This window comes from Podarcis liolepis (assembly GCF_965112155.1).
Source record: "Podarcis liolepis genome assembly, chromosome: 11".
Classification (NCBI taxonomy): domain Eukaryota; kingdom Metazoa; phylum Chordata; class Lepidosauria; order Squamata; family Lacertidae; genus Podarcis; species Podarcis liolepis.
In genome coordinates, this window is record NC_139565.1 from 34,172,637 (window position 1) to 34,187,200 (window position 14,564).

At 42.3% G+C, this 14,564-nt stretch overlaps 2 protein-coding genes across 2 annotated transcripts; one reads left to right on the plus strand and one right to left on the minus strand.

Annotated features, from left to right (window-relative positions):
- Positions 1–7,265: 7,265 nt before the first annotated feature.
- LOC310688563 (small ribosomal subunit protein uS12) lies at positions 7,266–10,319 on the minus strand. The gene is made up of 4 exons (XM_083465087.1): positions 10,182–10,319; positions 9,234–9,393; positions 8,269–8,389; positions 7,266–7,459 (listed from the first exon to the last, which is right to left on the minus strand). The coding sequence occupies exons 1-4, from the start codon at positions 10,183–10,185 to the stop codon at positions 7,313–7,315; spliced, it is 432 nt and encodes a 143-aa protein (XP_083321213.1). The 5' UTR covers positions 10,186–10,319; the 3' UTR covers positions 7,266–7,312.
- Positions 10,320–10,831: 512 nt separating this feature from the next.
- Positions 10,832–14,226, plus strand: LOC310688562 (small ribosomal subunit protein uS12). The gene is made up of 4 exons (XM_083465086.1): positions 10,832–10,940; positions 12,350–12,509; positions 13,503–13,623; positions 14,034–14,226. The coding sequence occupies exons 1-4, from the start codon at positions 10,937–10,939 to the stop codon at positions 14,178–14,180; spliced, it is 432 nt and encodes a 143-aa protein (XP_083321212.1). The 5' UTR covers positions 10,832–10,936; the 3' UTR covers positions 14,181–14,226.
- Positions 14,227–14,564: the final 338 nt, after the last annotated feature.

A 14,564-nucleotide genomic window follows, 5' to 3' on the forward strand; every position in this document is an offset into this window, starting at 1 on the left:
TTATAGGCTCCAGTGTCCTTCATTGCTGTAAACTGTCTGCTCTCAGTTCATTTGCCCTTTCTCATTATTTCAGCCCTTGCTCATAAAATCCTAAATCCAAAGAACGGAAGCCGAATAAATTGGGCAAAATAAATCCATCTACATTTGCATTGACATATGATGTGAATATATCTCTTTACCCTTGCCCTCGACACCTGAGGTATATAAAGATGTTAGGAGCAGCCCCATTATTCTGATTAACTGTTTTAATTGATCATAATACTGTCTTTTTATGTTTCTCCACCCTGTGAACTTATGGTAAAGGGTGGAAGAGGAGCAGAGGTGGACTTTGGGGAGTATGACCACTTCTGTCACACTGGGAACCAAGCATCAGGTGAACAACAGTAGACTCTGTAAATTTAGAACAGAGCGTGAGAAGGTGGGCAATTCTTGCCATCACACAGGGCGCCACTGAAATTTGAGATCCCAAGGTCTGCCACTGGGAGGAGGAGGATAGTAATAATAGTAATGATAATGATGATGTATTATATAATAATAATAATTTAGTCAGTATTAGTCAGGTTCATCTGCTGCAATAAAAATAGCAGTCCCATGACATCTTAAAGTTTAATGAATTTCTTTGGATTGCAAAATTTGGATGAAAGAATTTAGTTGTTCTTTGGGTCCAATGTACGCAGCCCTGAATATATGCTGCCTTTATTGCTTACTAGCTAGTGTCATATACCTACTGATGTGATCATGTGAAGAAATGACCGATTAAGGAGGCCAGTCAAATGCAACCTAGATATAGGATTAAGCAGGGGGTTTAGCATCTGCAGCCATTAGGCTTTGGGATTTACCATCTTTAATTATTTTTTCCTCGAATGATACAGAGAGTATACGATAATCTCCAAATCCTTCTCCAGCCCGTAAGCGTCCAGATCACTTTTCATTTGACAGGAAACCCAAATGCAGGTCTTACAACAAAAGCCCAGCCTAACAAAACAAAGAGAGGAATCATACTACTCCCATGGCTGAAGTGCATTGGCAGAAAACACGCCCCTTTTTTGAAGGGGAAAAAAAAGAAACCACAGTAAAACATTTGTTTGTGGTGATAAATAAAGATCAGAAAGGGAACTGGGGTGGGTGGGGGGAATTTCAGTCGATGTAAACAGACAGGACTGAAATTATTTCAACTCACCTTATTGAGGGAATAAAAAGAAGGGCTGGAGGAGAACCCATCTGCATACTTTAGAAGCATTCAAAAGACATTAGTTCATATATGGCACCAACATTTTTACCTCTATAATTATAAGGGGGGGGCTGGTCAAAAGAAGCTTTTCTCTGCCATGAGTCTTCCAGGGAGCATTTAAAAAACACGCCAGATCAAAATGATACTGAGTACAATAACATGATAACTGTATGCTTGTGAGAACATGATCTCCCCACTCCCAGCTAAGTGGGATTTGAACCTAGTAAGGAAAATAACATTTTATAAGCTCAGAGCGACTGCCTTATTCTTACTAGTCACATGTTCCACTGAAAACAGGTCCCAGGGCTAACTCCCAAAGATCCTAGGACTGCATTTATGCCCTCTCTCTTAAGCTTTCTGGGGCCATCAATCCAGAAATGAAAATATTTCCAACTAAAACCTCTCTTCCATACATGAATGCTTCAGTGACCAAAGATGCAAACACTTGCAAGTTTTACCCTTATCTATCAGCACATTTCCACAGCTTCACTGTTCTTTTTAAAGTTCCCACATCTGTCTCCCCCTTTGTCAGAAGACAAGACCTTGGGGAAAGAAAAATTACTAATAACAAAGTAGGCGAGATGTAAGTTGTCAGCAGTAACTGGGCCAAAAATGTACGCTGACCGTCCTTCAGATTCTGCAACTGAATGTGTTATCATTAGAAAAGGTATTTGGTTTTTAACTTGCAAAAAGAATGTTGCCAATGGTGTGCTGCAACGATCATCAAAATCCGCTTTCCGGATGCAAGCGTGAGTCCAGCCATTTTTAAGAGCCTCCTTGAAATCCAAATAAAGACAAGTGGACTCCAGCATGGTAAGCAGTTTGGGAACTGCTGTTCGGGCATTTCTTCACCTGCTAGCATTGTGCAAAAAAAATGAGCTGTAATGCAGCCATCATCTCAAAGCAAAAACAAGAGATGGGTTGATAAGGTTAGGCTGGCCTTTTCCTGCTAGCATTGTAAGCTTAAAGGAGCACATCAGTAGAAGTCTTGCCTTTACAGAATTGAGTGCACAGCTACCATCTAACATAAGAAGAACTTGGGCTGGATCAGGCCAATAACCCATCCAGCCCAACATCCTGTCCTGAAGCCCACAAACAGGATTTCCATTCCCCCCCCCCATTGAGTCCCAAGAAAACGGTAATAAGAGGCACATTACCTCTAATAACACAGTCATCATGACTAGTAGCCATGGATGGCCTGATCTTCCACAAATTTATCTAAACCTCTTTTAAAGCCATCACTGCATATTGTGAGAACAAATTCCATCGTTTAACTATGTACTGAGTGAAGATGTACTCTCCTTTGTCTGTCTTGAGTCGACCAACGTTCACCGAATGTACACACTACACTTTTAAAGCACATTCAAAGTCCACTTTTTTTTCCTTCTTCAGGTGAATTCTGGGCACTGTAAGAGTTGGTGGGAACAGTAGCTCTGTGAGGGTATTCTTTGAAGGAAATAATATATTTTAGAGGTGCTTTAAAGTTACAGTGTGCATGTTTCACAGATTCACCTTGCTTTCTAATATTATGGAAGAGAAACCACTTTTTTTCCTATCCCACTTCGTGCATAATTTTATACACCTCTACCAAGTCGTCTCACTCACCTCTTAACTAAAAAACCTGAAATGCTGCTGTATTACCTCACAGGAGAGTTGCTCCTGCCCAGTGATCATTATGGTTGCCCTTTTTTGAACCTCTTCCTGCTCTACAATGGCCTTCTTGAGGTGAGGCAGCCAGAACTGCAGCAAATGTCACCACACCATAGATTTGTTGCAATGAAACTCTGATATTGGCAGTTTTATTTTCAATCCCTTTCTTAATGAGCCCTAACACGGAATATGGTTTTTTAAAGCTGCTGCTGCTGCACACTGGGTCAACATCTTCGAGTTATCCACGATGACCCCAAAGTCTTACTTCTGGTCAGTCACTGCCCTGCATCCAATGGCTGGTATTCAGCAGGCATGAGGTAGCCAATGTGGTGCCTAACAGACATTAATTATTATTATTATTATTATTATTATTATTATTATTATTATTATTATTATTACTATTATTATATACCACCCTAGACCCAGAGGTTTCAGGGTGGATAACAGAATAAAATCAAAATAGTAAAGGTAAAGGGACCCCTGACCATTAGGTCCAGTTGTGACCGACTCTGGGGTTATGGTGCTCATCTCGCTTTATTGGCCAAGGGAGCCGGCGTACAGCTTCCGGGTCATGTGGCCAGCATGACTAAGCTGCTTCTGGCAGACCAGAGCAGCGCACGGAAATGCCGTTTACCTTCCTACCGGAGCGGTACCTATTTATCTACTTGCACCTTGACGTGCTTTTGAACTGCTAGGTTGGCAGGAGCAGGGAGCTCACCCTGTTGCGGGGATTCGAACCGCCAACCTTCTGTTCGGCAAGTCCTAGGTTCTGTGGTTTAACCCACAGCGCCACCCGCGTCCCCCCCCCAAAAAAAAATCATAATACAAGAACACAAAATACATAATCAAAATAAAAACAACATCCCAATAACTCCCCCCCCCAAAACCCACATTTAAAAAGGGCATAGGATGTCAATCAAATCAGCCAAAGTCCTGGTTAAAAAGGAACATTTTTGTCTGGTGCCTAAAGGTCTATAATGAAGGCACCAGGCAAACTTCCCTGGGGAGTGCATTCCATAGATGGGGAGCCACTGCAGAGAAGGCCCATTCTCATGTTACCACCCTCCAGACTTCTCGAGGAAGAGGCACACAATGATCCCAGGGTTTGGGTAGGTTCATATGGAAAGAGGTGGTCCTTGTTGGTTCTTAACTCCCATTATGCTGGCTGAGGCTAATGGGAGTTCTGGTCCAATAATATCTGGAGGGCACCTCATTGAAAGTAGTCTACTCGTTGTCTGAGCCTGGAGGTGCCACAGAGCCATAATGGCGACGCAGCATGGTACCTCACACAAACAGGTTCAATATGGAGGCTCTTCGCAATGGTAAATGGTCCACCTCTTCTTCTTCTTTTCTTTTGCCTTGCTGACATCTCTTTGCCTACCCACCTGGAATCCTCTTACCTGGCATCAGCTAAGAACGTTTACAATAAAACCATGTAGCTGGCCAGTGTGAAATTCCACAACGTGATATTCAAAAGAAAAGCGTAGGCAGGGAAGATAGTATCTTCTTAGATCCTCCTGACAGAAAACTGTTTGGGGAGCAACACTATTTGAACAGGATGTGAAAGATACAGAATGGTTAGGCAGTAGTGTTTCTTTGCTCCCCTAACAGAGGAAGCCAATGTCCCAATCCTCTCTGGTTTTACACATTCGACAAGAAGTCAGAACATGTTGCACAACTCAGCAAACCTTGTGTCGGCCAGGATTACATAAACGTTGCTGAAGACCTGAAGACACCAGCTGCGCTGCCTAATGCCTGAAGGATTATACACAGCCTACATTTACATCCAGGGAATGGCAACGGCCCCAGGTTTTATGGTTTTCAGCATGGATAATTCATACATGTGACTAGCACCTCCTCAGGCAAGCAGAGGTGAGAAAAGTTCTGAACAGAGATAGCTGGTGACACATCAGGACTGAAGATCCCTTCACGCTAAACACTTTGTGAAGTGCAATAGCCTTCACACATCACAGCTGCTTGAAGATGAAACAGGTACACGTCCTTTCAATGTGGCTGTCATTTTCATACCTGCACATACTTACTGAATCGGTTTTTGGGCACACACTACAAAGCCATCACACCTCCAGTATTCCCCCCTTCTTGATAGAATATTGTTTTCTGACCACTTGTGTTTCCATAAGTAGCCGTAAAATACTGTCAGGTCAGTTCCTGGTGTTACGACTTACATAGATACATACAGCACAATCCTAACAATTTCTACTCAGATGCAAGTTCTGTTGAAAGACAGGTTTTTCCAAGTATTACCTGAAGCTGAGAGATTGGAACTGGGACCTTCGGCATGCCAAGCACAAGCTCTTTCCCCTTGTTTTAAAAATTATCTCTGGCCCCCATTGCCAGGTGGAGAAAAATTTAAACCAGGCCACAAGCTATATGAGCCAAGAACCAATAGAGTAAATGTGTTTCTGAACAAACATAAACAGTCTTTTGAACAATTTTAAACAATGGAAAACAGCCTAAGTAAATCTAGGGATGTTTTGAGGATAACAGGGCTTAAAGCAGCAGTCTAATGATATTACTAGTATTTGTTCGAAATCAGTACTTAAAAAACCCAGGACACAACCCATCCTAACGTATTGTATGAAAAGATTGGCATAGGGAGCAATAGAAACCCGTTACACCCATTTTCCCAGCTGGCACAGCCACGCGCGCACACACAATGAAAGGTCTGTGTGTTCCTCTTCCACTCTGATCACTCCCTCTCATCTGGTTCTTGAGTTATAATGCGTAGGCCCTTAAGAGCTTAGGTAGCAGCACAGAACAAGTACGGCGTTCTCAACCATAACAAAGCTTTGTAAATGTTATATTCTACTATGCAACAGCATTTTGTAGGCATAATCTATATACAATTGAGAAAAAAGCTGAGCAAAATTCCCTAAGTTTGAGCTAAATAGCACACTCAGACTTAGCTACTTGTCCAAATCTTACACCTGTTCAGGATCTCCCTTCCCCATACTACAGAGGGAATAGTTCCATTTGAGCCAGACTAGCATTCTGCTCCTGTGCTCTAAGACAGCTTCTGTGCAATCCTGCTCTGAAATGTGCAATCAAATCTGTATCCTATCCTCCATCCTGCCTAGTTGCAATTCTGTCCTCTCACTTTGTGTAGTCTCCTTTCAACATGTTATGCTTCTCTGGCCATGGTAGCCCTTGAACTTCTCAGTTTATTATGGTTGGGAGAGCTGCTCCCCTGTTTAGGCACAAGGATAATTCAAGAGTGCAAACAGGCAGCCATGTGCCAGGCAACATCTTATGGTTTATGGTGTCGTTAAGACACCAGCCACTTGAGCGTGTAGAGCAGAACATCTGTGCTGCTAGGCTCATGGGCCTGTGTACTATAATCCATCTTGTGTTTGTGTTCTGATAATGGTTTTGGAGTGCACTGCATGCATGCAAAACATGACATTGTGGACAGAGCACACCTACTGTATATCACAGTTTCTGTCGGCTTAATCTCTCTGATACTGCAGCTTTACCATTGCACAGGTATAGCTGCACCGTGGGCTGGGATATACAGCAGCTGGCATCTAAGGCAGGTCAGCGACTCCTTGACATTAGACAGGAATGGAACATCAAAATATTAATCTTGGTTTGATATGTATACGAGTGAAAGGCCACAGCAAGATGCTGCTGAGAATCCAAGGATAAATGTGGAACAGAATACTTTACTGTCATTGCAGTTTACCTCTGAAGAGTCAAATAAACCTGCATTAAATTGTCTCAGCATATCAGTAATTAAAATAGGTTGGTTTCAGTCTCCTATGCAAGCTTCAATTGATAATTTAAAGGAAATTTCATAAATCTATCCAATTTACTCAGAACTCTGTCCCACTGGTTTTAATAGGCTTATTTCTTACTAAGTGTACAAAGCCTTGTAGTCTTCAACCAATCAATGGCAGCATGTCAAAGTAAGTCATTTTAAGACTCCAAGCAAAAGGCGATTATCTAAAAACAAATATGGACTATTGTGTTCTGCCAAAAATCCATTTTTCCTTAAAAGGCTAGTTTTCTCCTTTTTTTAATAAGCAAGCCCAGCAACATAAGCATCAAGCAAAAATTGTCATTTAACTTTTAGTTATGTCAATACTTAAACGAAAGTGACACACTGCTGCATGAATGAATTTTAAAGTGTCGCTAATATGTAGACATTCCTTTACACTGCTTTCATTTCTGTGGTTCAGAATGGAACCAAATTCTTCTGCAACTGAGGCTACAATCATATACAGACCAACTAGAAACCACATTTGCACAGAAAAGCCATGTAAAAGTTAAAACAACCCAACTTGTACAAGAGAGAATTCTGTTGTGAAATTACTTCCATACTACAAAAAGCTGAACTACTATGAAAAGATTCCTCAGAAACATATTGTCAAATGAGAAGTTTTATTATAGCTGAATGCAGCATCACAGATATTATGATCTTGGTCTCTCTTTCTTGCCTTTGTACAATGCTAACAGAGAAACATTTGCTACTTTGACGACCTTGAAACGAACTCCTGGAATGTCACCAACAGCATGCCCTTTCCGACCAAAGCCAGCAACCAGGACTTCATCGTTCTCCTACAGATAAAATGAGAAAGCAAGAAGTGTTTGTTCACAACAAATACACATGCATACATTTTTTAAAGCTTTTATAACTACAAGCAGCTATAATAAAGTAGTTTGGTTAAATTAATTCATTCTTTTTCTCAGTTGAACTGCGTATTATTTTCACCAATAGCACCACTTTGCTCAAACTTTTAAAGGGGTAGGTACTGTGGCTAGTTGCTGTGATTGTACCATTTGCTGTATAAAGAACTATTTCTAGAGCTGTGTATATTTCTAAAACAGGAAGCGGTGGCGCTGTGGTCTAAACCACTGAGCCTCTTGGCCTTGCCAATCATAAAGTTGGAAGTTCAAATCTGAGTGTTGGGATGAGTTCCCTTTGCTTTGTCCCAGCTCCTGCCAACCAAGTAGTTCAAAAGCATACCAGTCAGAGTAGATAAATAGGTACCACTGTGGCAAGAAAGTAAATGGAGTTTCCGTGCGCGCTGGCACTCGGCACAGTGTCCCATTGCACGAGAAGAAGTTTAGTCATGCTGGCCACATGATCCGGAAAGCTGTCTGAGGACAAATGCCGGCTTCCTCAGCCTGAAGCGAGATGAGTACCACATCCCATAGTAACCTTTGACTGGACTTAACTGTCCAGGGGTCCTTTAGCTTTATATTTCTAAAATGTTTTGTGCTATTTTATGTTGGTACTGGCCTGTTTGGCTCAGGAATTTGTTGTAACCTACCCTTGATTAATATGATGAAAAGTGGGTTTATTTATACAAGAAAATAAATAAATAAATAAATACAATAAATAACGGTTTATGGAATATGATTACCTCAATGAAGTTCAGACAACCATCATTAGGAACAAAGGCTGTTATTTTCTTTCCATTCTTGATGAGCTGAACTCGGACACACTTCCTGATGGCAGAATTTGGCTGCTTAGCTTCAACACCACCGAAACATGAAGTGGACAACAGAAATTATTTGAGCAATAAAATTCTAAGTTCCATTGCTAGTTATATTTAATTCAAATTTACTATTTTTTTACTTAAACATTTATAGGATTCTGCTGGCAGTCAGAAGACATAACGGTAACTGATCCTAGACTACTTAAACTAATTAAAAAAATAATGAAGTGGAACATAATTTTGTAGACAGTGGGTTTTGTTCAACTAAGTTTTACTCAACAATAGACCTACTAAAATTAATGGACCTTACTTAGCCATGTTCATTCATTTTATTGGGTCTGCTGTGAGTAAAACATAGCTGACGATCACCTCATATGCTAATCACAAATTTTAAAGGGGAAAAGTTACCCAATATTTTCTACCTTTAGTAATAAGAACAGAGTGACAAGAATTTTAAAAAACTCTCCAGAAAGTGAATCCTTTAGGACTTTTAACTGTAAAATGTTTACACAGAAATTTTATCCTGCAGTTTTAGAATAAACCAATGCTATGATATATGTGTTATCAACAAAGCTTTTTTTGTGTGTGAATGAGCATGGTTAAATAACTTAAGGATTCTCAATATACTTTCCTGAATTTCCTGAACTTCTGGCCTGAATGTTTACATTTCCCTCCACAGAACAGTACTGATAGTCTCCTAAGTCCACTGTTAATAAATGATCTTAGATATGCCCAAGTCTGTACAGATTTAGAACAACTGGTATAATACACAAATGTTTTACTATATGCTACAGCAATGTTTCAATATCCTCTCTGGTGCTAGGACAAAACAAGCAAACAAACCATTCAGAGTTTCTCTCTCATTAGTCCCACTAAGAAGCTTCACTCACACTTTTTCCAAGACAATTCCTTTGGCATGGGAAGCTCCCCCAAAAGGGTTGGCTTTCAAAGCAGTACCCAGATGTGCCTTCTTGTATTGTTTGTCATGCCATTTCTGGTCTCGGCGATGACTGCGCAGCTTCCTGGCTGTCCGAAGCCCACGGCACTTGCCTGAAAGGACAAAACAAATTGAGAAAGCCTTTCATCTTTATGCACCAAGTAATGACAACGTCCCTAAGCTTGTCTTTAAAGGACTTCATTTAAACAGCACTGCTGTAGCTTCTGATGCTTGAGCTTAAATATATGCTATTTTATTACAAAAATATCCTTCAGTCGTTTGTATTCAGACCAGAAATCAGCAGTGTTCCCTACATGCTTGGAGGAAGTGGGTGGTGCGAGTGATTTGCACCAAACCCTCCTTTTTGCTGCAGCCCCCACAAAAGCTGCAGCAGTGGGATGGAGATGGCTCTGAGGGGCTGCAGGGTCATCAGCAAAATATGCCATCGCCCTTCCTCCACCTAAGAATTTCTGCTGGATCCCTACAAGCGAGGATGTGCATCAATATTTCCAGTAAAATAGTAATAATAATAACAATAAATTCAATAATAGAATAGTGGGCAGCAGAAAATGCATAGAATGGTACTACGAAGTTTGAAAAGTTAAACAGTCCATGAACATTGGGGGCGGGGAGGCGCGGGAGCTTTAACCTGAGGTGTAAAAAGTATCAAAGTAGATAACTTGGAGAAACATACCCCTGCCATAACGATTTGTTCCCCCCCCCCGATAAAAAAGAGCAGCCCGCAAACTGAAACGTCACGTCTGCACGGAAAACACGTGTTTGCCATGCCATTTCTGGTCTCAAGCCAGCTCGACCACGTTACTGAGAACCTCTTAACAAGGCAGCCCAGGGAAGGGGCAACTCGCGCGTTCCCAAATCCAAAGCGCCCCGCTCCGCTCACCCATCTTCCTCCCGCTGGAGCTGCTGCCGGTTCGCCCGAAGGAGCCTGAGAGAGAGAGGGAGGATGACCCACAACCCACCGCGGGAGCTTCTCGCCGAGGACCTCAACCGGGGCGTCTTCTTTTGCGCCTGTCTCCCTTCTTTCCGAAACGCCTCACTGAGGTGAAAGAGGTGGCTGTGAAAACGAAGCGCCGAGCGGGTGCCGAAAGCTGAAGGGTGTGTGTATGCGTGTCAAGAAATAACTTGAAGCTCTACTAATAAATTAGGAAAGTGCAGGTTGTGGGGGGGGGGGGGAGAGTCAACTTCCGGCTTTAAATAAAAGCGGCCATATTGGATGGCCTAAGAGGCGCTCTAGCCGTAGCTTCTCCGTGGTGGAAGAGGCCACACGGTACCACGCGCGAGAAATAAAGGCGTAAAGGAAAGGCGGAAGTCACGACCAGAACACCGGCTGCAAAGTCTTCCTACCTCTGTAACAGACGCACCACATTACGTATAAGCACAGAAAAGAACGGTGTGTGTAGTCTTTTCCTTTTAATATCTGAGGAGAGGGGGGCGGCAGAGATGGCGCGGCCTGAGAACTACGACTCCCACAATGCATCGCGCGGCAGCCGCCATCTTTGCCAACCCCTCAAATTTTCCCTCCCCGGTCAGGCACCGGCTTAGGCAGCCCATTCCCGAGGTCCTCGGAGCGGGGTCTCTTTGCCGCGGTGGATTGTGGGTCTTTCTCTTTCCTCTTCGGGATCGTCGGACGGCACGATGGGTGAGTGGCTCCGAGTCGCGGGCGCCACGTTATCCCAGTGGAAGCGGCGGGGAGAGAGAGACCCCGCGGGCCCCTGATATGCAGGGGGAATGGTGCCCCCTCCCCCTTCAGCCCTTTCTAGAGCTGCCGCCGCACGATCCTTTGGGGTGTTAGGCGCACGGCCGCCTCCGACAGGCGCAGGCCTCGGAAGTCGCTCGCGCGGCTTGTAATGACCGGTGGAACTCGCTGCCTCAAGATGCGGCGTTGCCCGTTAATTAAAAAGTGCGCGTAGAAAGGTCGCTCACCGGCTAGGAGGAAGGCTGGGGAATGCTTCAACTCAGTGAAATCTAGTTGTCCACTGTAAGGAATAAGGCAGTGGAATAATTTAAGGCTTGAGGGATCAGTCCCCCGTTGAAGTGCATGGCTGTATGAATCAGGGTATAAAAATAAAAGAATAGGAAATATTTCTTTGCAGGGGAAATGCCAATCGTTATGCCTGCGAATTATTATTTGAATGGAAGAGGTGTGCAGCAGACATATCTGCGAAATCTGTGTGGTGCCATATAAACTTCCTCCAGGATTACAAGTGTTACTGCATGGAGTATCCTGGGTGAACTATTAGAAAGCTGGGGTTTGCAGCTCAGCTTACTATAGTTTACAAGATAGGCACCACGTTCCAGGTCCTGCAGTTCAAAATCTCATGTTGTGATCATAATGAATCTAGAAATGTTGTGTGTGGTTTACATGCAGATATTTGGTTCTAAAGTTGTTTGGAGTTATTTTCTCCCTTGAATTTTGAATACAGTGGTACCTCGGGTTAAGTACTTAATTCGTTCCTGAGGTCTGTTCTTAACCTGAAACTGTTCTAAACCTGAAGCACCACTTTAGCTAATGGGGCCTCCTGCTGCTGCCACGTCTCCGGAGCACAATTTCTGTTCTCATTCTGAAGCAAAGTTCTTAACCCAAGGAACAATTTCTGGGTTAGCGGAGTCTGTAACCGGAGGTACCACTGTACTTTGCATATATTGCAGAAGGAATGGATGGAACTCCAAAAGTACTAAGGATCACTACACATGCATATAGGGTTCTGAGGGTCACAATCCAGTAATGTGAACTATTCTCATTGACCAGGAGAAATATCCACCCACAAGTTTGTGGTATACAAGGTGTTAATCACAGACCACCTTATTTCCAGGTTTTATCGGCTACCACCAAGGCTTTAAAAACGATTGTGCAAGAAAAAAAGATTTAGTATTAGAAAGTGTTCCATAAGCTTACAGTGTAGTCCCAAATATAAAGACAAAATGGGTATTGTGAATTCTGTCACACTGCAGATAGGGGGTACTAGAGTGAATTGAGGTACATGGTGGTTGGTAGTTGTATGAACTTAGGCGCATGTCTTCAGTAACCTCTAATGTACTGTTTTCTAGGCAAGTGTCGCGGACTTCGTACTGCCAGGAAGTTGCGCAGTCACCGACGTGATCAGAAATGGCATGACAAACAATACAAGAAGGCCCATCTGGGCACTGCTTTGAAAGCCAACCCTTTTGGGGGAGCTTCCCATGCCAAAGGAATTGTCCTGGAAAAAGTGTGAGTTTCATCAAAAACACGTATAGTGTGTTCATTTGCATCTGCCAGATTTCCTGTAAAGAATTTCGTACTGCATAGCAGTACTGGTGACATAAATACAATCTAAATTGAATTGTTGATACACAAGACAGGGGAGCACTATCAACATTTGCCTGTTTCCTGCACCTGGAAATTAGTGATTTAATTTATTCTGTCCCTTAGGAAATTTCAAGCTTGAGCCAGTCCAGGGATTAACTGATTTAAGTCAGCAGTAGGTGTTTCTACAAATAACAAATACTTGACTGTTTAATTAGTCTTTTCATTTCAAACATATTCCATTTAGGTATTTTAACTCTTAAGGAAAAAAGTAAGATATAAAACTTGCAAAGCTTGAAGTAGAATTGCCAATTTGGGTCATCTATTGACGCGGGTGGTGCTGTGGTCTAAACCACTGAGCCTCTTGGGCTTGCTTATCAGAAGTTCGGTGGTTCGAATCCCCACAACGGGGTGAGCTTCTGTTGCTCATTCCCAGCTCCTGCCAACATAGCAGTTCGAAAGCATATCAAAGTGCAAGTAGATAAACAGGTACCGCTCTGGCGGGAAGGTAAACGGCATTTCCGTGTGCTGCTCTGGTTTTGGTTGTTCCTTTGCACCAGATGCGGCTTAGTCATGCTGGCCACATGACCCGGAAAAACTGTCTGCAGACAAACGCCAGCTCCCTTGGTCTGTAAAGCGAGATGAGCACCGCAACCCCCGAGTCGTCTGCAACTGGACTTAACTGTCAGGAGTCCTTTACCTTTTATTGAAAGATTAACAGCACAATCCTATTAATATCTTGTTCTCATCTAAACACAGTGAATTCAAGCTGTTCATACAAAAACAATTGATACTTTGAATGGCTTTATTTAATTTGACTTTTGTGAAATATATCTGCTCAGAGTCAAAGTTCTGATGAATGTAGTGTTTTTTGCTGTACTAAATATACAGTGTCTATTTCTTCCTTTTTTGTGTTAGTGGTGTGGAGGCTAAGCAGCCAAATTCTGCCATCAGGAAGTGTGTCCGAGTCCAGCTGATCAAGAATGGCAAAAAAATAACTGCATTTGTTCCTAATGATGGTTGTTTGAACTTCATTGAGGTAATTTATACAAAAAAATACCCTAATAAAACAATATGCAAAAAATACTCCACCCAGTTTTTACTAGTATGTTTTGATGCTCTATGTAGTAGAAACAGGGACAATACTGCAATATTATTGCGATTTAAAGCTTTGTAATTTAATTTTATGGTGGTGACTGTAGGATAATATTTCGCACTTGAACTTGGTTTCTAAGAATCCACACTTTTCTCAAGAATGGAGATACAGTAAATGCATCTCAGCAGCTCAGGAAAAGAGACACCCCTATCCAGGGTAGCTCTTGCTAATAGGGCTGAAGGCTTTGCCCAGTGAGCAGAGTGGAGGAGAATTTGGTTGGCTATAATGTTTGATACTTCCAAACTCCTTATTCGCAGCGAGAAAATAATTGACTTGTTTTGTTTTAATTCCAGGAGAACGATGAAGTCCTGGTTGCTGGCTTTGGTCGGAAAGGTCACGCTGTTGGTGACATCCCAGGAGTTCGTTTCAAGGTCGTCAAAGTAGCAAATGTGTCTCTGTTAGCCTTGTACAAAGGCAAAAAGGAGAGACCCCGGTCATAAAGTTATGTTGTTATCAAGATGATCAATAAAGTTTTCTTCTAAGAAATACCTTTGTGGTTTTTTTAAAAAAGTGATTTTGGCATTATACGTAGATTGTTTAGAAATGAAAGTTCAACATCTCTAGTACCTATTCTTTAATTAGGGAAGTCATTATTGGGTTATGGGTAGGTACATCCTGCAAGGGTTCCAGGTTTTGTTTAGCAGAGCTTAAGAAAGATGGTCTTGGAAATATGTTTCATTTCCAAAACAAAATTTTTATCTCCCTAGTTCTAGAGTTTGAGGCATTTGTTCTATGGCAGGAGGCATGACTTGATTAATCACTACCATAAAGTTTGTATTCCAAATAACATAGGTAAAGGTAAAGGTACCCCTGCCCGTACGGGC